The 22,422-nt window shown below is 42.4% G+C and overlaps 1 protein-coding gene across 1 annotated transcript in view; it reads left to right on the top strand.

Moving 5' to 3' along the window:
• The window catches only part of klhl14 (kelch-like family member 14), a gene marked incomplete at its 5' end in the record, with an annotated part of 31,344 nt that overhangs the window by 4,243 nt on the left and 4,679 nt on the right, over nucleotides 1–22,422 (top strand). Inside the window, 5 exons of the mRNA XM_079530148.1 lie at nucleotides 1,339–1,460; nucleotides 11,425–11,514; nucleotides 12,015–12,093; nucleotides 13,300–13,490; nucleotides 19,462–19,620. Of these exons, the coding sequence (XP_079386274.1) occupies nucleotides 1,339–1,460; nucleotides 11,425–11,514; nucleotides 12,015–12,093; nucleotides 13,300–13,490; nucleotides 19,462–19,620 (641 nt within the window). The remainder of the gene's footprint in view (nucleotides 1–1,338; nucleotides 1,461–11,424; nucleotides 11,515–12,014; nucleotides 12,094–13,299; nucleotides 13,491–19,461; nucleotides 19,621–22,422) is intronic.

Here is a 22,422-nt window from a genome sequence, read left to right as displayed (position 1 = left end):
ACTACTAGGACGTAAACACTGGTTTAGAGACAAGCTACTACCATGAAATGTTGAACAATGATCTGGCGATGAGTGGAGTGAAGACCAGGGTTTAAATACTGTCAGGGCTGAAGAGTTGATGGCCGGCAGGTGTGTCAATTGAGTGCGATGAGGTGACCATGGACAGGTGTGCCAAGGCTGGAAGCTGGGAGGAAAGCCGACGCCCACACACAGCCACAGTATGGCAACACAGAGCCACATACTGTGACACTATGTTACTCTCAACTTCCGCCGCTCGCATGAATGCAGACCAGCCTCTCCTCTTTAGCGTAAATAAAAAGAACGTTTTTGCTACTCACCAAAACAAAGGCGGGTTGTGTCATTAGAAAGCCTACTTTCCTTAGTGTAAGCACTCTGAGCCCCCCACCACACGTATAAACGGTACCTTTTGGCCAGAAAGGGATTTTTTTTCACCGGAGGAAAAATATTCTCTATGAGGCAATTCTCTGGGCAATATCGGTAGAGGGCGCAGTGGAGTAACTAAAAGTATTTTTTTTGCGGTGGAAACAAAATCCCCTTTTGGCCAAAAAGTACCGTTTATACGTGTGGTGGGGGGCTCAGAGTGCGTCCACTAAGGAAAGTAGGCTTTCTAATGACACGACCCGCCTTTGTTTTGGTGAGTAGCAAAAACGTTCTTTTTATTTACGCTAAAGAGGAGAGGCTGGTCTGCATTCATGCGACCGGTGGAAGTTGAGAGTAACATAGCTCTAAATGAAACGCATTAGAGCTATGGACCAGAGCTAGGGGCGGTATAGGGTTCTATGTGGTGAATGTGTCGTAAAAAAAAATAAAAATAAAACAAAAGTTTCCTAATTTGAAGTTTACAATCTATGGTTGTAGCCCTGCAGCTTAGCATCCTCTGCAGAATGCAGATAACTTAATAGATAATTGAAAAGGTATCTGTCGAGTATAACAACCATTCCAGAACCAATCGAAATGGGAAGTGGGCTGTTAAGCATTTTCAGTTGAATGTGATGAATTTGGTCAATCAATCAATAGATTTCCTAGGCTAGTAGCCCTTGATAAAAAACAAGGTTGGTGTTCAAAGTGAATTTATTCATTCATGTGTTCATTACGCCTTCCTTCATTGCATTCATTCATTGAAAGTGTGCTAGGCTTTCAAATACACCGTTGAGCATCCATTCGTTGCATCTAAAAACAGTGGAATGCAGGGTAAATTAATGACAATTGGAGTGTAAAATCAGGTCAAAAGTACACTTGCAGAGTTGAAACCAGATTTGACTTTGTTTTGTGTGACACAGACCCACACTTTACCCCCCCCTTTTTTTGACATTACAGAATTCGTTCCAACAAGAGACTGTTATTACTGGCAGGTGGTTTGCCTCCTGGACCTGATCGCCTCCCCAGTAATCTGGTCCAGTACTATGACGACGACAAAAAGACATGGAAGATTCTTACAAGTAAGTAGAAAAGCTCTACTTTTTGTTCTTTTTCACCCGAGGCATCTTCCATGCATGCACTTCCTTTATGATGAGAAATGGTTGTTCCTATGGCTGGCTTTAACACAGGTTAATTTCCACGGAAAATGAGGGAAGGAGTTCCCTAAATCCTTGAGGTAATGATGTATCACTATCACTTTTAATATAAGTTTTTAATCAGAGCGTGACTCCACGCCACGGTGGAGTTTCATGCCTGGGTTCCCTTGTTTTTGCTGAAATATCCTGGCAAGATGCACGGTGAGATTTATTTGAAATATAATGATATATTGTGGCAGATATTGGATGCTACCTCAGTGGCCTTTACTGAAGGCAGTTTGACCGTCTACACCACAACTGACCAGTAGCCTATAGAGCACCGAAGTCTGACGTCAATATCGGTAGAGGGCGCTAATCCACGGGTTCATGTACTTTTTATTTGCATTGTAATCCCCATAGGGGGGGATTTTAGATCGCCTCATATAAGAACTGTGTTTGAAAAATAAACATGTCATCCCGGCCGTTTCACTCATATGGATATGAAGAATCAACTGACTGAGAGAAAACATTACTGCTACTGAATTAGTTACATTTTCGCTAGAAACCGACTGTATCATAAAATATGGGTGACTGACTGTCGCAAACGATACAGAGACACCTCCCTGACAATAACGCAGAGACAGCTTGTTTATTTTTGGACCACAATGCTTATGTGAAATGACTTTAAGATGACCCCATGTTATTCTCCATAGAGAAATTACTTCTGTGAACCAGGGGATGAGCGAGTGACGTCAGGACTTCGGCGCTCTATATGCTAATTAATGTACATATTTAAATGTTGCAGTTGGGATGGATTTTGGTCTTACCAGACACAGTTTATGTCATTGGATTCATTCAGCAATACCATGATTCACTACATCATACACGTACACAGCTAGAGGTACAACATGGAAGTCACTCTGACACAATTGCATGAAATTCCACACATTTGTTTTGCATGGTGGCATATTACGTAGTGGAGGTGTTTTTGAGGGGCGCTGGCCCCTCCTATGTCCAGCGCTGAGTGTTTGTGTAAACACAAACATTGAAGACAAAAGTGAGGAGGCAAATTGTGTTTGGCCAGAATGAGATGATCACTTCACATGGGTGTGATTTCTTTTAATTTACTGTAGTAGAATATCAGCCTGCGATATTGTTTTCAAGACATGATGTTGAAGGCAGAGTGTCATATAGTCCCACTCAAATGTCTTCTAATGATTCTGAAAAGAATGTGCTATAGTATATCATCAGATGATATGAACCTTCCTGTGATTTTTACAAAGAAGAATCTTATTTTTTTATAGCACATGCTTCGAGACACTTGTCTCCCCTGTCTTCTCTGACCTTTTGAAGCACACGTACCACCACCTATATTCTTGCCATGTTGCAAAAGGTCAAACGAGAGCTGATGGGAAGCCATATTTGTCCTTATTGCATCATCGTTGGTGGTCCTATTGAGTTGTTGTCCTTTGTTTTGGTCAGAGCCACATCTCAATAATGTCTTATACCATTCGTACCTATTAGGCATAGGTCCAATGGCTGTCATTGCTCTTTATGTTCTCATTTGGTTCCAACGGCTGTTTCTGGCATCGGCTTTATGTTAGTGTATAAGTGTATTAGTGTATTAGGAGGATATTAATGGTTTCTTCAGCTCTGCAAATTTGGTGATCTATATACAGTCATAGACAATACAGGGCAGGGTTTATTTCTGTGCTGGAATCATTAGTTCCTTGGCACTGGTCTGATTCTTTACCTTGGCCAAATTTGTCAGGCTACAGTATGCCATGCACACATAACACAGCCCGGAGCCCGCTGGTATTTATATTGTCACTTTCTCATTACACTCACACTCACGGGTACAAACTGCAACAAGCGAAAGGTCAATAGGGATTTCCATCACTCAAAACTAAAAAGTTAACACTCAAATGGTCCGTGTCCGAGTGGAAGGACAAAACTGCAAAATCATCCCCTTAAGCCATTTAGGCCTGACGTCGAAATTTAAAAAATGTCTTCTAAATCCTGACAGTTTTCTGAAATATGTTTCTGTATCAGTGGAGCTCAATATTTCATGTCAAGGTCCCCAAAAAGTATATGTAATTGGCTGCCGACCCCCATCTGAAAATATGTTGTTCCAGGAACCCCTCAGAAGCAAAGATTTGAGTTAAAAACGTTCGCTCTGAAAGAATATATATTCAAAGATTTGCGCCACATTTTCACGATTTTTCAAAAATAGCAGACCTACAAGTTCATAGCGCGGCACTCGGTGCCGCGCTATGAGCTTGTAGATCTGCTATTTTTCAACAGCTAAAGCGTAACATAATGCTTTAGAACACCAAAAGGGGTTCCCGTTCAGAATGGCTTAACACATCAGTGACCATCTGATGTAGCTTCCACACAATGGATGTGGAATAGAAGATTATTAACATTCAATCATAACTTTTCAATGAGGCGAAACCTGAGAGGGACAGCCTTTGATTAAGACATTCATCAACACAATTTAGTAAGAATCTGATCCCTCTTGTCACGTCAGATATCTGCTGCCCTGCTGATTCCAGTGCAACGTTTGCCATCTAGTGTACCCATGGCTGCATGACGCAACGGAAGACAAAAGAGAGACAGGGGGCTCAGCCATAGTGCTCCACTAAAAGGGTGATTTACGCTTGGTTTCCGCGTCGGTGTCGCGCAATGAAAAATATACGATCTACAAGCTCACAGCGTGTCGTGCTGCAAAACGCGCCGAGAGCTTGCAAATCTGTTATTTTCAGTGTGTGACACAGCACGCACGCATGCAGCCAAGTCTAAAATAAATCATGCTTAGCTCTCTCTCTCTCCCCAGAGCACTCAAAAGCGAGCTCACGTTAGACGACTTTTAACAATTTAACCCATTTAGACCTGAGGACGCATCTGTGTCATATTATAGCTTTTAACCCATTTTGGTGTTTTAACTAAGCATTATGTTATACTTTAGCTATTGAAAAATAGCAGATCTACAAGCTCATAGCGCGCCACCGAGTGGCGCGCTATGAGCTTGTAGGTCTGCTATTTTTGAAAAATCGTAAAAATGCGGCACAAATCTTTGAATATATATTCTTTCAACGATTTTTTAATTTCGACGTCAGGCCTGAATGGGTTAAAATGGACCTCATCTACACACAGTAAAGCTGTGGTCTAGAACAAAAGAAATGCAGAAGCGCAGTGGGCTGAAATGCTAATGGTGTTGAGGAGGAAACGTCAGTGCTGGAGCAGCAGTGGTGCATTAGCTGTGGAGTCATTCAACCGGCCCGGCCGTGCCTCAATGCAGAGGTTTCTGACTCCCTCTAGTGAGCCCGTGAGCTCACTGTACAATGGAGTGATGGCGTCCATCTCATATAAGGGCCATGATTGTTATGTCCTCCTCCTATGGTATAATACGTACGTCCCCCTGCTCCCCCACACCACCCACCCACAGAACTTAGCAGTAGTGAGGTTATATAACCCGTTTTGACCCGCGGGAACGATTCTACAAATGTCTTCTATAAATCCTGGCGGTTTTCTGAAAAACCCCTATTGTTTCTATGTCAGTCGTTCTCAAACATTTTCATGTCGAGGACCCCCAAAAATATATGTAATCGGCCGCCGACCCCCATCTGAAAATATGTTGTTCCAGGGAACAACATACAGTATTGTTCCCCCAGAAGCAAAGATTTGAGTTAAAAACGTTCGCTCTGAAAGAATATAATTCAAAGATTTGCGCCACATTTTCACGATTTTTCAAAAATAGCAGACCTATACAAGCTATGAGCTTGTAGATCTGCTATTTTTCAATAGCTAAAGTATAACACAATGCTTAAAAAACACCAAAATGGGTTAAGGGAGAATAGAATGAATGAATAGAAAATTCAAAAATTCATCTCACTTTTCTTTCCGTCACCATTATCAGTGGTAATATCAGTATCATGTACTCAAAACGAGAGTGACTACATTTTATGTCATTTCATTCCACTGCGCATCGCCTAGTAGATTCTATCATCCTCCTGGTACTATTAGTCGAAGCTAGATGGTACCACTTAGCCTACTGTTCACCTGTATCCCGTCCCGGACACCTGTGGATGCAGGGAAAATTGCCCAAATCCTAGTATAGTGCAAGATTCCTACTCAGTATTATAAATTAGCAATCCGTCCCCCCGTCCCCCCCCCATGTCTGTATCAGATGGTGTTTAGTATGAGTGCGTGTCAGAAGACATCAAATAAAAAGCCATCCATCCATGTGCTATAATATACTGCTGACTGAATGATAATGTAAATAAGCATGTAAGGGGGAAAACTGCAAGTCACGTGGCGCGCTCTGCCTTTGAGGTGCACTGAAGGCAGGCAACCTAATCCCCTCGTTCAAGATAAAACTATGTTTTAAGTGTATGCAGTACTAGTAGTACCTGTGTGTGTGGGGCTCACCCCTTCCTGTAGACTATAGAGGACCTCCACATGTCAGCCAGCCAGAGTGAGATTGCAGGGAGAGGCCAATTGGAAAGAAATGAGATTCAAGGCTGTCTAATTTTACAGCAACTGTGATCCATCAGGCGGTGGGGAGGTGACAGTGGAAATGACTGATGGAGACAGACAGGTGGGCTTTAACCCATTTTGGGCGGGAACCCCTTTTGGTGTTTTAAAGCATTATGTAATGTTAGACTTTAGCTATTGAAAAATAGCAGATCTACAAGCTCATAGCGCGGCACCGAGTGCCGCGCTACGAGCTTGTAGGTCTGGTATTTTTTGAAAAATCATGAAAATGTGGCGCAAATTTCGAATATATATTTTTTCGTATACGTTTTTAACTCAAATCTTTGCTTCTGGGGAACATATTTTCAGATGGGGGTCGGTGGCCAATTACATATGATCTTTGGGGTCCTTGACATGAAATATTGAGTACCACTGACATCGAAACAGGTATTTCAGAAAACTGGAGGATTTAGAAGACATTTTTTAAATTTCGACATCAGGCCTAAATGGTTTAACATTCCACTGATTTGTGCTCAAAAGGCGCCGGGCCCGAGATTTATTGAGTGAACACGATCATGTTCATTATGACTGTCACCTAAGACCATTTCTCTACGTCTCAGTGGGGTCACTTTAGCAGGAGACGATGGAAGATAGAGGATGGGAACCACACAAAAAAAACATACACAAGGGGAAACTCCTCTGCAAGGGGCCCTAAGTTTAGATATTGGCACCTTCTGCTGGCTGCTATCCCATGCTAACTCACATTGAGCTGTGTGACGTACATTAATGTGCAGACTTTGACTCATAGGTAGAGTTGTCCCGATACCATTTCTTTCAGACCGAGTACGAGTACAAGTACTTCATTTTTAGTACTCGCCGATACCGTGTACCGATATGAGTACTTTATTTATTTTGTAACAACTTATTTTACCCCCTTTTTCTCATAGATGCAAATGGATCTCCGATCTACACAGTTGTCATGTATGCTTGTAGATCGGCAGTTTTTGGGCGATTTGCTGCAGTGTTGGGTCAGACTTAACCTGACTCCGCCAGATGGGGCAGCAGAGAGTACACTAGCAGCAGCTAGAAGCTAGAAGCTGCTGCTAGAAGCTGCTAGAAGCTGCTGCTGATTGGCCAGGCCGTTTTGTGGCCGGGCATCAAGTCTGCCTGAGAGTTCCCAGATGGGAGCAGGAGGGGAGAACCCAGTGTACTCTCTGCTGCCCCATCTGGCGGAGTCAGGTTAGGTCAGACTTGCTCCTGTTGCATTCGTTCAAACAAGTGTCAATTGGATGTTTTGGTACTCGGGTCAAAGTATCGGGGCCGGTTCCAAGTACCGAGTACGAGTACTTGAGGGTGGTATTGGCCCGAGTAACCGATACCAGTATCGGTATCGGAACAACTCTACTCATAGGCCTATCATGTTAAGATTACCTATGATGACTCCATTTACAGCAGAGGTGGCCACATTTCCTATTTATGTATACTTTCAAAATGACTCAACAAGATCTACCCAACAAACAAAAAAAGTATTATCCCATTGCTGAAAATAGTTGATGTACCCGGCGGGGGTTTGCAATAGCGGCGTTGGTGTTATATAAGACAAACACACTTGGAATGGGAAATGGAATTTGTAGGGGTTTTTTTTGTAACTTTGTAATACTACTGACGCTTGTGCGCAATACTCTTTTTTTTTAAAAATATATTTTTGATAGCTTTTATCTTTTAATATCTTATATAAGATATTTTGTATAATTTTATAGTAAAATGACAGGAAATGGGGGGGGGGGGGGGGGGGGGGGAGAGATGGGGACTGGGGAGTGACACGCAGCAAAGGTCGTCGGGATCGGGAGTCGAACCCGCGACACGCTGTCAGGCTGGATTAGCAGCCTAGGTGCCTGGTACACTAGGCCGGCCCGGGCCGTGTGCTCAACACTCTTAACACTGACTTGAAGCTGACTGCCCTTTCTGATCAATCAATAAAATCACCTTAAATCAAGTGGAAGATACCAACAATAGTTTTTTAAATTATATAATGTGTTACAGGCATGACATGTGGTCTACCTGCACAGCCTTTATAATCTACTGGTAGATCGCAGTCTACATTTTGGGCACCCCTGATCTACAGTATTATAAATTCCAGGGAATCTCTGTCTGTCTGTCTGTCTGTCTGTCTGTCTGTCTGTCTGTCTGTCTGTCTGTCTGTCTGTCTGTCTGTCTGTCTGTCTGTCTGTCTGTCTGTCTGTCTGTCTGTCTGTCTGTCTGTCTGTCTGTCTGTCTGTCTGTCTGTCTGTCTGTCTGTCTGTCTGTCTGTCTGTCTTGAATGGCTTGTATTACCTTGGGTACGAGTCTTCTAGATGAGACAGAATAACTGGCTAATGGCTAAGCAACTCGTAGAGCATTGAAGTAGAGGTTTCCACATCCCGGTTAAGTTCGTATCGAACACCACTGTAGCGGGTCCTAACGAAATAATCAGCACTGGTTCGAGCTATTTTACGTGGCTGTTGCGAAGGCTTTCACTTAGAGTTCCATATATGGGATAACCCATAGTCCCATATATGGAGACAACAGCGATATCCAGCGCTGACATCAGATTCATGTAGAAACTCCAAAGATGGATATAGACAGTGGTGACATCATCGTAACACTAGACTTGCACAGCATAAAAGGCGGCTCCCATGGCTTCTAAACCTGAGATTCCAGGTGTCTGTCTGTCTGTCTGTCTGTCCGTCCGTCCGTCCGTCCGTCCGTCCGTCCGTCCGTCCGTCCGTTCATCCGATTGACTTCAAATTTGGAAGATGTGTTGCCGAGAGGTCAAGCCATGGGACCATTGCAAGCTGCCCCTCGTTCCGAACAGCCATGTGTTCCGAAGCATCGCTGTAAGCACCAATACCCGGAGCCAAACAGTCGGCCCGTTCTGAATGGGCACGCACTCTGAATGGTCATGCCCCAAACAGGCATGCCCTCTGAATCTCCCTGCCCCAGACATGCCCTGAACGGACACGCACGGCCAGACATGCCCCACGTACACACTCCAAACCGCCACGGACACTGCACTAGATATGACGATACAAAGACAAAATGTGACATGTAGTAAACACAGTCTACTCTACATGCAATCTAATATTAGTTTTGGCCACCATTCTACCCAAAGAAAAACATGGCCCTCGTGCATTGAAAAGGTATAAAGTCTAATCCTCCGCGACTTTTTTGGACATTGATGAATTAATGCACATTTCTTGGGGGCCATGCAAGTTGGGAACGATGCAAGTCGGGAATACACACACCACCCGTTATGCAATAGTCCTGTTATTTGATGTACTCGTTTTATCCCAGTTGTCAGCTCCACACGCATCATGTTTTGCTTTGTGCAGCTGCTTTTGTTCGCTGAAGCTTCTTTCACTCATGCGCACAGATCTCGTACTATGTGTACTATTGGCTATGAAAACGTGACGCAAAGCTCAGCCAGTCTCACATGCCATTTTTAAATGCTGCATTCATGGTTTTAAGATAAATAAATGGAAGCCTGCACGGCATCCTGAGTTATGCCCGGGACAGACAGACAGACAGACACACACGTACAGATTTCGTGAATTATTAAAATGGGAATTATTTAGACATTGGCACCTTCTGCTGGCTGTTATCCCATACTTGTCGCACTGACTATTAAAGAAAATATTGAAACATTCGGGTCCTTAGTTGACTGTCAACCTACGTGTGATATCTCCTCAGGGTAGAGTGGTTGCCAGTTCGAACCCTGTGGGCTCCCCCAGAGTTAGTGTCCAAGTGTCCTTGAGCAAGGCACTGAACCCCTAATTCAGGGGTGCCCAAAAGGTAGATCGTGATCTACCAGTAGATCACAAGGGCTGTGCAGGTAGATCACATTACATGCCCCTAAAAAAATATATTTAATTTAAATTTTGCCACTTGAATTAAGGTGACTTGATTGACATTTAGAAGGGCCTGTCAGCTCAAACCCACAATGTATTACTTTGTTTTCAAGATTGTTGTGCACAAACGTCAGTAGCATTACAAAGTTATATACTGTGGAGTAAGGAAACTGATCTACAAGCTCTCAGTTGAGAGCTTGTAGCTTGTAGATTTTTTTGGTGGGTAGATCTTGTTGCATCAGTCATTTTGAAAGTGGCTCTCAAGTCAAAAAAGTGTGGGCACCCCTGCCCTAATTGCTCCTGATGTGCTGGTTGGTGCCTTGCATGGTTTCCGCCGCCATCGGTGTGTGAATGTGTGTGTGAATGGGTGAATGTAATGCACAATCTCTGTAAAGCGCCTTGGATAAAGGCGCTATATAAATGCACCATTTACTATTACCACTATGGCTGCAAGCACACATGTACAATGTACACATCCATAGTTGTGGGGAATGGAAATGATGCAAAGAGATAGCTGCTGATAGAAGGTTATAGAATTGTTAGTATCGTGTTATTTGACAATAATGTATATGCTGTATATATGCACTTATACAGTATACTGAATGTATTTGTACTAGTGTGAATCAAACCGTTTAGAAGACAATAGTCTGCTGAAAAAGAAATACCATACAAAACAGCCCAAATTCTGTCGTGCTGTAGATGGAGACAAAATAAAGAAACTGTAATTCAGGGTAACTTAGGCCTCTTTTAGACGGCGACCATCTCCAGATAAAACGTCAAAGTCCCGCTGCGTTCTCATTTTTTATTGACCCTTTACACGAGAACGCACACTTTATGAAAACGCTATAATGTCGCTAGGTGGCGGTAACGAGCTGCCAAATAGACCAGTCACCCACGTACAAGAAGAAGAACCAGGTAGCTCCCCCTTCACGCAACCCTATCAGGGTTTTGAATGACGCTTCCAGAACACAGCGTGGTTGTGGCCGTCGCTCGCTGCCTGCTTTCTACTAACGCATCGAGGTGACAGACAGGCTGACAGGCAGCCCAGAGCATGCAGGCAGAGCACGCCACGGGATGGTTATATATATTTTATAATACATTAGGCTACATAAACGCTGCTGCCTGCCACCTATCACAAGGCATTTAATTTACATCATGGTTGTGCATTCACCATCGCTGATGAGCGGCACTTGTTAGGAGGGAGGCTTGTTCATTGTAGGAACTAATAAACATATGCGTTGTGAGCCAACGTAAGCCATGATGTCATATTGTTTTGCGGATTCGCCGTTTTGCCTGTTTATATGGAGACCATAGGAAACGGCGTTCTCAAAGATTTCCACTCTCTGGGAGGTGGTTTAACTTTGTTGCCTTTTCACCTCCTGAAAACGCCGTTCTCGTCTAAAGGGACACCAGCAAACGATACTTTATTTTGCCGTTTCCTATGAACACCGTTCTCGTGTAAAGACCACCTTAGTTCTGTCCTCTGCAGAAGACATGGGCTTGAGGTTGCTGCTAAGTGACATCATTTGTGTTTGTTTTGTGTCCAGTTATGCCTTACAACAGCGCTCATCACTGTGTGGTTGAGGTGGAGAACTTCCTGGTGCTGATGGGTGGAGAGGACCAATGGAACCCCAACGGTAATACATACCATACTACACTACACTACACTACCCAGAAACACATCTACGCACTTCATACACACTCTAATATGCCGCAGTCACATGGACTGGAGTCACACCAGATGTCATTTCCTGGGGTCTAGTTGGACTATAGTAACAATAAAGAAATCGCTGTAAAAGTTTGTAAAAAAAAAACAGAAATCGCTAAAATCGCTAAAACGAAAGAAAGCAGCAAATGAAAATAAATAAATAACACTCATGTTTTACTTTCTCTAATAACAACCTAAAACATGAACATTGGTTGAAAAAAACTAAACAAAGTTCTCCCTTAAATAAAGGATAAATAAATAATTGAAATAAAAATCTAATCTAAATACTTGTTTAGTAAAGAACCTTGAACAAAGAATTGTATTTTATTGTATTGTATACGTTACATAGCCTACTGTAGTGTTTAATATGCAATGTATTATATTTTCTGAAAATATTGAAAACTGAGCTTATTATTGTTTCTTTTACAGGAAAACACAGCACTAATTTTGTCAGCCGTTATGATCCCAGATTCAACAGCTGGATACAATTGCCACCTATGCAGGAGAGGTAAATTATCAATGGAATAATGTTATTGCTATTTGTATTCTTATTCTTATTCTGACTATCTGTATTTGATCTACTAGTACAGGGGTTCTCAACCCGTGGGTCGCGACCCCTCGGGGGGTCGCCAAATTATTTTAGGGGGTCCCCAAATTATTTTCAAAAAAATATATATATATATATATATTTTCACGATTTTTCAAAAATAGCAGACCTACAAGCTCGTAGCGCGCCACTCGGTGGCGCGCTATGAGCTTGTAGATCTGCTATTTTTCAATAGCTAAATTATAACAATGCTTAAAACACCAAAAGGGGTTCCCGCCCAAAATGGTTTAAGGTTATTGTAGCAGTCAATTTATATTGGGGGTCGGGAGGGGGTGGGGCGGGGGTCCCGAGACATTGCCAAAGCATTTCCGGGGGTCCCCGGCCAAAAACGTTGAGAACCCCTGTACTAGTAGTAGCAGATCCAGTTTAAAATGGAATCTACACTGTTGAAGAGGCTTAGTGCAAGTACAAGAATTTCACTGACAGTATGTTGCAACCAACTGCATTGTATGTGCAAGTAACAATACACACATTGAAATACAAACTTAACCCATTTTGGGCGGGATCCCCTTTTGGTGTTTTAAAGCATTATGTTATACTTTAGCGATTGAAAAATAGCAGATCTACAAGCCTACATTGTAGGTCTGCTATGTTTGAAAGATCGTGAAAATGTGACACAAATCTTTGAATATATTCTTTCAGAGCGAACGTTTTTAACTCAAATCTTTGCTTCCAGGGAGTCCCTGGAATAACATATTTTCAGATGGGGGTCGGTCCGCAGCCAATTTCAGCCAATGTCCTTGACATGAAATAATTTGACTATTTGAGAACCACTAATATCTGAATCATAGGTTTTTCAGAAAACTGTCATGATTTAGAAGACATTTGTAGAATCGTCCTCACGTCTAAATGGGTTAAATACAAAGTTAATTGATAATTATATATCAATTAACCCTTTCTTTTTTTACCACATTCTCACAGTTCCTTCTAATGATTTATAACTTAGCTGTATTTCCAAAATAGAATCCGTAGTTCACTTCAAATCTGTCCACTGCAAACAATTCCCATCTCACAGTAGACACATCTGTTGATAAGTATTCAATGAATCTGTCATCGTTGGTGTAATGATGTTGTCTGCTTTGACACCTCCTCCTCTTCCTTCCTCAGGAGAGCCAGTTTCTTTGCCTGCCGCCTGGATAAGCACCTGTACGTGATTGGTGGAAGGAACGAGGCGGGCTACCTCTCCAGCGTGGAGTCCTACAACCTGGAGACTAACGAGTGGAAATACGTGTCATCGCTGCCTCAGCCCCTGGCCGCCCATGCGGGAGCAGTGCACAATGGGAAGATTTACATCTCAGGTCAGGACAAATCCTCTGCCACTCCTCAGTGTAACCCCCTCTGCTCGTCTAGAGCAGGGGTTCTCAACCCGTGGGTCGCGACCCCCCGGGGGGTCGCCAAATTATTTTGGGGGGTCCCCAAATTATTTTTAAAAAAAAAAAGAAAAAAAAAAGATTTTTTTTTTAATTTATTTTTTCACGATTTTTCAAAAATAGCAGACCTACAAGCTCGTAGCGCGCCACTCGGTGGCGCGCTATGAGCTTGTAGATCTGCTATTTTTAAATAGCTAAATTATAACAATGCTTAAAACACCAAAAGGGGTTCCCGCCCAAAATGGTTTAAGGTTATTGTAGCAGTCAATTTATATTGGGGGTCGGGAGGGGGCGGGGCGGGGGTCCCGAGACGATGCCAAAGCATTTTCGGGGGTCCCCGGCCAAAAACGTTGAGAACCCCTGGTCTAGAGTTGCCTTTATTTACAGGCATGCCCGGCTAGTCATTTTTTGTCAGGGGGAATTCTGCTGCAAAGCAACAAATCAGTGTTGTTTTCGTCGACTAAAACTTGAGACGAAAAATGTTCGTCGACTACCCTTTTTTCACTGACGAAAACTACATGGAAGACTAAGACTAAATATACTGACAATTTCGTCAACAAATAAAAACTGGACAAAATGGACAAGAGACAAGAGATCCAGTATAAGTCATTTTACAATTGGTTGCATGCTGAAAATGCGTTGTGAGCTTTTAGATCGTCTATTTTCAGCAAGTGATTTCATCAAGGCCCGCCAAAATGCATTTTAGTAGATATGTAAGATAGTAGTAGTAGATATATAAATCAACTGTAGATTTAGTCGACTAAAATCTTATGATATTTAGTCAACTGAAACTAGACTAACACTAAAACATTCCGGGTGACTAAAATGTGGCTAAAACTAAACGGAAGCTATTCAAGATACTATGACTAAAACTAAACGGAAGCTATTCAAGATACTATGACTAAAACTAAACGGAAGCTATTCAAGATACTATGACTAAAACTAAACGGAAGCTATTCAAGATACTATGACTAAAACTAAACGGAAGCTATTCAAGATACTATGACTAAAACTAAACGGAAGCTATTCAAGATACTATGACTAAAACTAAACGGAAGCTATTCAAGACACTATGACTAAAACTAAACGGAAGCTATTCAAGACACTATGACTAAAACTAAACGGAAGCTATTCAAGACACTATGACTAAAACTAAACGGAAGCTATTCAAGATACTATGACTAAAACTAAACGGAAGCTATTCAAGATACTATGACTAAAACTAAACGGAAGCTATTCAAGATACTATGACTAAAACTAAACGGAAGCTATTCAAGATACTATGACTAAAACTAAACGGAAGCTATTCAAGATACTATGACTAAAACTAAACGGAAGCTATTCAAGATACTATGACTAAAACTAAACGGAAGCTATTCAAGATACTATGACTAAAACTAAAATCAACATTTCCTGCCAAAAACAACACTGATTGTAATATACATTTAAAAAAATCACACCCGTGTGAACTGAGTGGTGCAGTGACGTCACACATAGGCTTGGGCAATATACCGATATTACCGTTTACCGCGATATTTTAAATCAATACCGGTAATATCGCAGAGTATATAAATAATACCGAATACCGGTAATATCGCGGAGTATATAAATAATACCGAATACCGTCATAATACTAATATCGTAATTTTACCGTCATGCAAATATGAGAGGAGAGGAGAGGGGAGGGGAGGGGAGGGGAGGGGAGGGGAGGGGAAATTTTGACTGGAGGAGAGGATAGGAGAGGAGAGGAAATTTTGACTGGAGAGGATAGGAGAGGAGAGGAGAGGAGGGGAAATTTTGACTGGAGAGGAGAGGAGAGGGGAAATTCAGCCCGTCAGTGTGATATATTAATGTTTTATTAATAAAACCGATAATACCGATTATCGCGGTATTATTCACGTTATCAATACCGATATCAAAAAATCTATATCGCCCAAGCCTAGTCACACACTAACCATAGCAACCATGCTCACCTGTGCGTGGGGCCACGTACAGGTACACGGGTACATACACGGGTACACGGGTACAGACAAAGCTGGTTGTTGGAGTGGTTTGCACCACTCAAAAATGAAACCTTCAATTTACCCAGTGTACGTAGGTAGGCTGAGCACCACCAGTGCTCTTTTTCAGCAGTCTTAGGCCTGACTCACACCTTCGCATCTAGCATACAACATTGTTGGATGCTAGATGCATGAGACTTGTTTACTGATGCAAGCTCGCAATGCATTTCCAATGGAAGTCACATGGTTTGACACAACATTTGTGTTGTACGGCTTTCGGCTGTGTTTCGACTGCCCCCCACCCCCTCGTACAACACAAATGTTGTGTCAAACCATGTGACTCCCATTGGAAATGCATTGTGAGCTTGCATCAGTCAATACGTCTCATGCAGCAGCTATACATCAATCTGTTGCGAAGGTGTGAGTCAGGCCCTAGACTGTTGGCCACTGAGCAGCTCAGTGCCTTGCTCAAGGACGCGTGATTATGAATCCCACCAACGTTCTAGGGTAGACCCACCTCACCATGTGTCTGATTGGCTCCCGGGAAGGCATCGTTTTACTGAGGTTAGGCCGTTCGGGTTAGGTTTAGGGGGGGTGCATACTTAGTTTAGACTAGTCATTGGTTAGACATGGGTTAAGGTTAGGTTTAGGTGTGCTGCCCCGTGGGAGGTTAGGTTTAGGGTGAGGGTTTGAGATAGGTTGTAGTTGTAGGACTAATGACTGGTCGCAAAAACGAGAACTGTCAATCACAACGACTACTGGCCAATCACAGCAGGGCTTTCCTAGAACTGCGGTGGGATACATAATAACGCCTCAAGGACACTTCAGCGGTGCTGGGGGAGGAGTGAGTGGTGGCCATTCACTTCCCCTCCCCAGATTTGTCCTGCCGGTCCGGGGGATCGAACCGGATACCTTTTGGTCACAAATGTGCTCCTCTAACCTTTAAGCCACCGCTGCCCCAATAACACGTATACTGCACCTCCACCGTTCATTTTGTAAAAATGAAGAACAATTTTACCTTCTAGCTGTTACAAACCAATGGTTTTTATGTCGAATACAAAGAGGAAGAAGCACTGCCGTGGTCCGTGTGGTTATAAAAATCACACCCGTGTGAACTGAGTGGTGTAAGGTCTTATATAGACTGATCAGCTGTGGTCTGACGTAATGTCTGACGTAATGAAATCACACCCGTGTGTGAACTGGGTGACCATAGCAACCATGCTAATTTTTTTTGGTACGGACAGACAGACAGACAGACACGTAAACTAACAAAGCCAGTTGTAGGAGTGGTTTACACCACTCAAAAACTGTAAACAGGTGCTCGTTGGCGAGGGTCCAATAATGGAGAAACGAAAGGAGGTCCAAGGCACTCTGTTGTATATCAGGTATAAAAGGCCTTTATTTAAATGGCATCAGCTCGGACAAGAGCATTAAAAAAACGACCAACGCGTTTCGGCTGTCAAGGCTTCGTCAGGGTCCCATAGTTATAAGTACAACATGACAATTTATAGTGACCACAGGATAACTAACAATCATGGTTGAAAACACTTGCAGAACAATTAATGTCAGACCAATCAATGTCATACAACAATATAATTATGTCCACAATATAAAAAATACATGACCAATACAAATATAGAAAAATGAAAAAAAATAATAATAATAAACAAAAAAAAATGAAAAAGAAGAGGAAGGAAGACCTTAGAAAAATGGAGAAAAATCGATTTCATCATTGAGACCTGGGAAGTTTGTGGCTTTAAGTTTAAGGGTTACAATCCAGAAGGTTTCTCCCCGATTTCACCACCTCTCACAGTTTTAGGGATGATTTCTATAGCAATCATTTTAAAGAGCTTGGATTGGTGTGATGAGCCTCTTTGTAGTGTGCAGCCATGGGGTAATCAGGGTTAAGGTGGTTGCGTTTTTCGGAGAAACGCCGCTAGAAATCCGAAAAACGCGTCCAGTGTGCAGGGTCCTTTATTCACAGTTCGCATTGCGTACTGGTGTTCTGCCAGTCTGTCTTTTAGTCTGCGCTTAGTGCGTCCTATGTAAAAGCAGCCACAGTCACACAGTCACACAATCTATGAATATTATATATAATGATTTTTATGTTGGATTATTGTTTGATCAGACGCTTGCGCTTCTTTTTTTCTCACCTCGGTTGAAGTGCTTCAATTTGTAAAGCAGGAAGTTGGAGCATGTACAGTATCAGTCTGATCAGTCTGGACTGATCATAAACAGAGTACTTACTGGCTGTAAGCTCAAAAAACTCTCTAAGTAAGCAACGTTTCAAGAAATGCAAGAATATCCTGCAGTGACATTTCCCTTCAAAGTGGCAGATATCTCGCTATAAATGAAACTGTAAAGGCTCATACATAGTCTGGATTTTCGGTGGTTAGGTGACCACCCAACTACAACATGACGTCACGAGCCACGGTGAAGAGCAAACCACCGCCACTGCTCCAGCCCTTCTCTCTGTTTTTACTCACCACCACTCAACGTTATTTCAGCTCCGAAAATCCAGACTATGAATAGGCCTTTAGTTATGGCTATAAATCTGGACTGATCATAAACAGAGTACTTACTGGCTGTAATCTCAAAATACTCTCTAGGTAAGCAACGTTTCAAGAAATGCAAGAATATCCTGCAGTGACATTTGCCTTTACAGTGGCAGATATCTCGCTATAAATGAAACTGTAAGGATACCTTTACACCTGTCAGAGGGCTAAATCAACGTCCTGTAAACGTCTTTCTTTAATATGACAGACCTCCGTATTATTGATCAATTAGAAGTAGGGATGTCCCAATCACGTTTATTTGCTCCCGATCCGATTCCGATCATTAGATTTTTCCCGATCTTTCCCGATCCGATCTTTATATTTTTACACAACACTTAAGCCATATCACAATAACAAATATCCTAATGTATTTCACTCTAGTGTAGTCTGTTGTGTTGCCTTTCAATTATAACTCTCTGAAACCAGTAAGTGGCAGTGTGCGGGTGTCCCTCCTTCAACATTGTATATGCCTCGTCATCATCGCACCTGCTCCAAACCTACCGGGTGTGCGGAAGTCATCTCTCTATAAGCCTTTCAATTATTGAAAGGCAAATGTGACTTTACTTTTATTAAAATGTGTTTTTTTTCCCTTTCTATGAAAGCATGGAATCATAGCAAAATAATGATGTATATTGGTTAATTAGAGTGAATACAGTTCTGAAATGAAATGAAATGAAATCTATATTTACCCAGGGTATCTGGGCTAAGCTCAAGAACTTGTTTCCAGCCAGGCCCTGCTCATAGAACACATTTCATCGTAGTGGTTGATGCCTTGTTCAAGGGCATTTCTACAGCTTATAGAGCTGAAGTCAAGTTAAAACTCTTAAAGAGTATCTCTCTCATTCAGAGAGAGTACTACAGACACCTATGACATCATGCATAGCGGGGGTCGCTTTTCCTTTGTTTTCATAATAGGTGTCTTTCACACCTCTGAGTGTGACTAGTCTTTGTTTGATGATCTCTGACTGGGACCAGAAGGAAAACGACTAGCATAAACACAACAGTATTTTTACAAAATCTCATTGCTTATACATCTTTCTTTGAGATTTACATTAGAAATTAAAATTGACAATTAAAAATCGGATCTTTTTCTCCCCGATTCCGATCTTTTGAAAATCATGTGATCGGAGCCGATTTCCGATCTCCCGATCCGATCGGGACAACCCCAATTAGAAGTATTAGTTTGCTTTGCTACACCTACAGTTGTACGGTAACAGCCTGTGTTTCCATTCGAGTGATAACAGCATTATGCTATCTTTATAGTAAAGAGTGTAGAAGTGTGTCCATTTTGATACTCTTAAAAGTTACACTAACGCGGAGGATTTTACTGTGTACTCGTTGCAGGTGGAGTGCACAATGGGGAGTATGTGTCCTGGCTCTACTGCTATGACCCCATAATGGACGTGTGGGCCAGGAAACAGGATATGAACACAAAGCGTGCCATTCATGCCCTAGCTGGCATGAATGACCGTCTCTATGCTATCGGGGGAAACCATTTGAAAGGTAAGGACGAGTGTTTCTCTCAGCTACTGTGTAGAAAAACAGTGGAATCATATATAAAAGCAATGGCCGCCATCATTGAAAGACGGTGATGGCCAATGTTAGACCGACAGGTTTTCATTGAATTGGGGTGCAGAGTATGTTTTTCACCCTGTCCGTACATCCGTTCGTCCGCGTGTCCACCCGTCCGTGTACAGCTAATCTCCGTCACCGTTGGCCCAGTAGCTGTGCACATGCAGGGCTCCATTTTCGTCACCGCTAAACCCCTTATCCCTAAACTTCTTTGCCTTTTTGTAAAACAGTTAAAATGGCCAGTCTACAAGCTCACAACGTGTCAATGTAGATTGGCTAGTTGAACTATTCAAAAATGTTTTTCAAAAAAAGGGATAAGGGGTTTAGAGGTGACGGAAATGGAGCCCTCACTACCTGGATGCCAATTCCGAACCTCTGCCCTCATCAGAACCAATCATGATAGCAGTCAGGATGAAATCCACATAATCAGAATGGGCAGCCTGCTTTTGGGTCACCCAATATGTAAACTAAAGCCTAGTACAGATTATATCCATTATGATACATCGCGCAAATCAGTACACAACTATCTCTATAGTCATGTGATCAACACGTATCTGTCTGATCTTCCATAATCCATCCTGATTGGCTAAGAGATTGCCTTCCAACTTTGCAGGATTTGTCGGTTTTGAACAAAATGCCTCAAATCATGAACACAACGTGCGATTTCTATGAAATTTCGCAGGCACATTCCCACTAGGCCGAGGAAGGTGGTGCCTAACCACTCCAATGACTGGCCGTGTGTGTCTGTACGTCTGTCTGTTTAGGCTTCGTACACATGCACATAAAGAACAACTGTTCTGTGCTCTGCCTGTGTTTCATGGCCGCCTCAATGCTTTTCCAATGGAAGTCACATGGTTTGACCAAACACTTGTGTTTGATTGCCCCCGTCCCCCGCACCAAACAAAAATGTTTGGTCAAACCATGTGACTTCCATTGGAAAAGCATTGAGGCGGCCATCAAACACAGGCAGAGCACAGCACATTCGTTCTTTATGTGTGTACGAAGCCTCACACACACACACACACACACACACACACACACACACACACACACACACACACACACACACACACACACACACACACACACACTGACCCATTGACCACTGAAGCTGATTACACACACACACACACACACACACACACACACACACACACACACACACACACACGGAAGGAGGGGTAACTAGAAAGGTCGCAATTTTAAAAAATTGCAAAGTGTGGTTGCCGCAGTGGCTTACATATGCCCCTCCCACTGATATTGCCAGCCAATTACAATGTCACGTCACCCCTGCGATCATGCGTAAGTAATTCGGAGGGGAATTGTCTCCCAAAAATCATGTTTTTGCGACAAACGGTTACATTTCTCGCATTTGCGGCGCCCCCTATGGATGAAAATGGAATTGATTTTGGTACTTGGTTGATTCAACCACCCGCGACATGTGATTCAAATTTGGGATGGATTGGACATTCCGTTCGTGATTTATGGCATTTTTTGTGAAATAGGCCCCTCCTACTATCTTCGGACGACGATTACGGCCGAACGATACGCACTACCAAAATTCTGCAGTTGGTGTTTTAATCGGATGGGTCCGGAGATCATGTGTGCCGATTTTTGTGATATTTGGACAAAATCTGTAGGAGGAGGAGCAAAAAGTGTGTTTTGGAGAAAATTCAAAATGGCGGAAAATCTATCATGACGCAAATGGGCGTGGCCTATATGGGGAGATGCGTCATGACCCAAGGAATCCAGGGAAAAAATAATTTTGATTTTACGACCTACGGTTCAAGAGTTATAAGCCAAAACGTAAAGTGGGCTGTTATAGCGCCACCATGAGGCCGACCGATAACATTATAAGTTAATTAATTTTAGTAATTATTATAAACCTACCCTCCAAGTTTTGTAACTATAGCCCTTACAGTCTCCGAGGAAAAAATACTTGAATGTTATTTTTTGCACTTTCCCATTCATGTCAATGGGTAAATTTAAATCACTAATAAATTCATATCAATTAAACTATACAATATTTCTCTTAGCAATGAGCAAGCACACCATTTCCGATTTTTCCGGTCAATTTGACATATGGGTCAAGTGCGTACAGTTAAAACTGTGGGAGGAGTAGCGTTTCAAAAAAAGGGTTACTCCAGTATAAAAAACTAGAAAGGTCGCAATTTTAAAAAATTGCAAAGTGTGGTTGCCGCAGTGGCTTACATATGCCCCTCCCACTGATATTGCTAGCCAATTACAATTTCAAGTCACACATGTGATCATGTGTAAGTATTGTAAGGGATTTATGCCCCCAAAAACCATGTTTTGGCTACAAATGGTTAGATTTTTCGCATTCGCGGCGCCCCCTATGGATAAAAATAGAATTGCTTTTGGTAGTTGGTTGATTCAACGACCCGCAACATGTGATTCAAATTTGGGATGGATTGGACATTCCGTTCGTGATTTATGGCATTTTTTGTAAAATAGGCCCCTCCTACTATCTTCGGACGACGATTACAGCCGAACGATACGCACTATCAAAATTCTGCAGTTGGTGTTTTAATCGGATAGGTCTGGAGATCATGTGTGCCGATTTTTGTGAGATTTGGACAAAATCTGTAGGAGGAGGAGCCAAAAGTGTGTTTTGGAGAAAATTCAAAATGGCGGAAAATCTATCATGACGCAAATGGGCGTGGCCTATATGGGGAGATGCGTCATGACCCAAGGAATCCAGGGAAAACATAA

This window comes from Electrona antarctica (genome assembly GCF_951216825.1).
Source record: "Electrona antarctica genome assembly, chromosome: 19".
In the NCBI taxonomy this organism is placed as follows: domain Eukaryota; kingdom Metazoa; phylum Chordata; class Actinopteri; order Myctophiformes; family Myctophidae; genus Electrona; species Electrona antarctica.
This window is presented reverse-complemented; position numbering and strand designations above follow the sequence as displayed.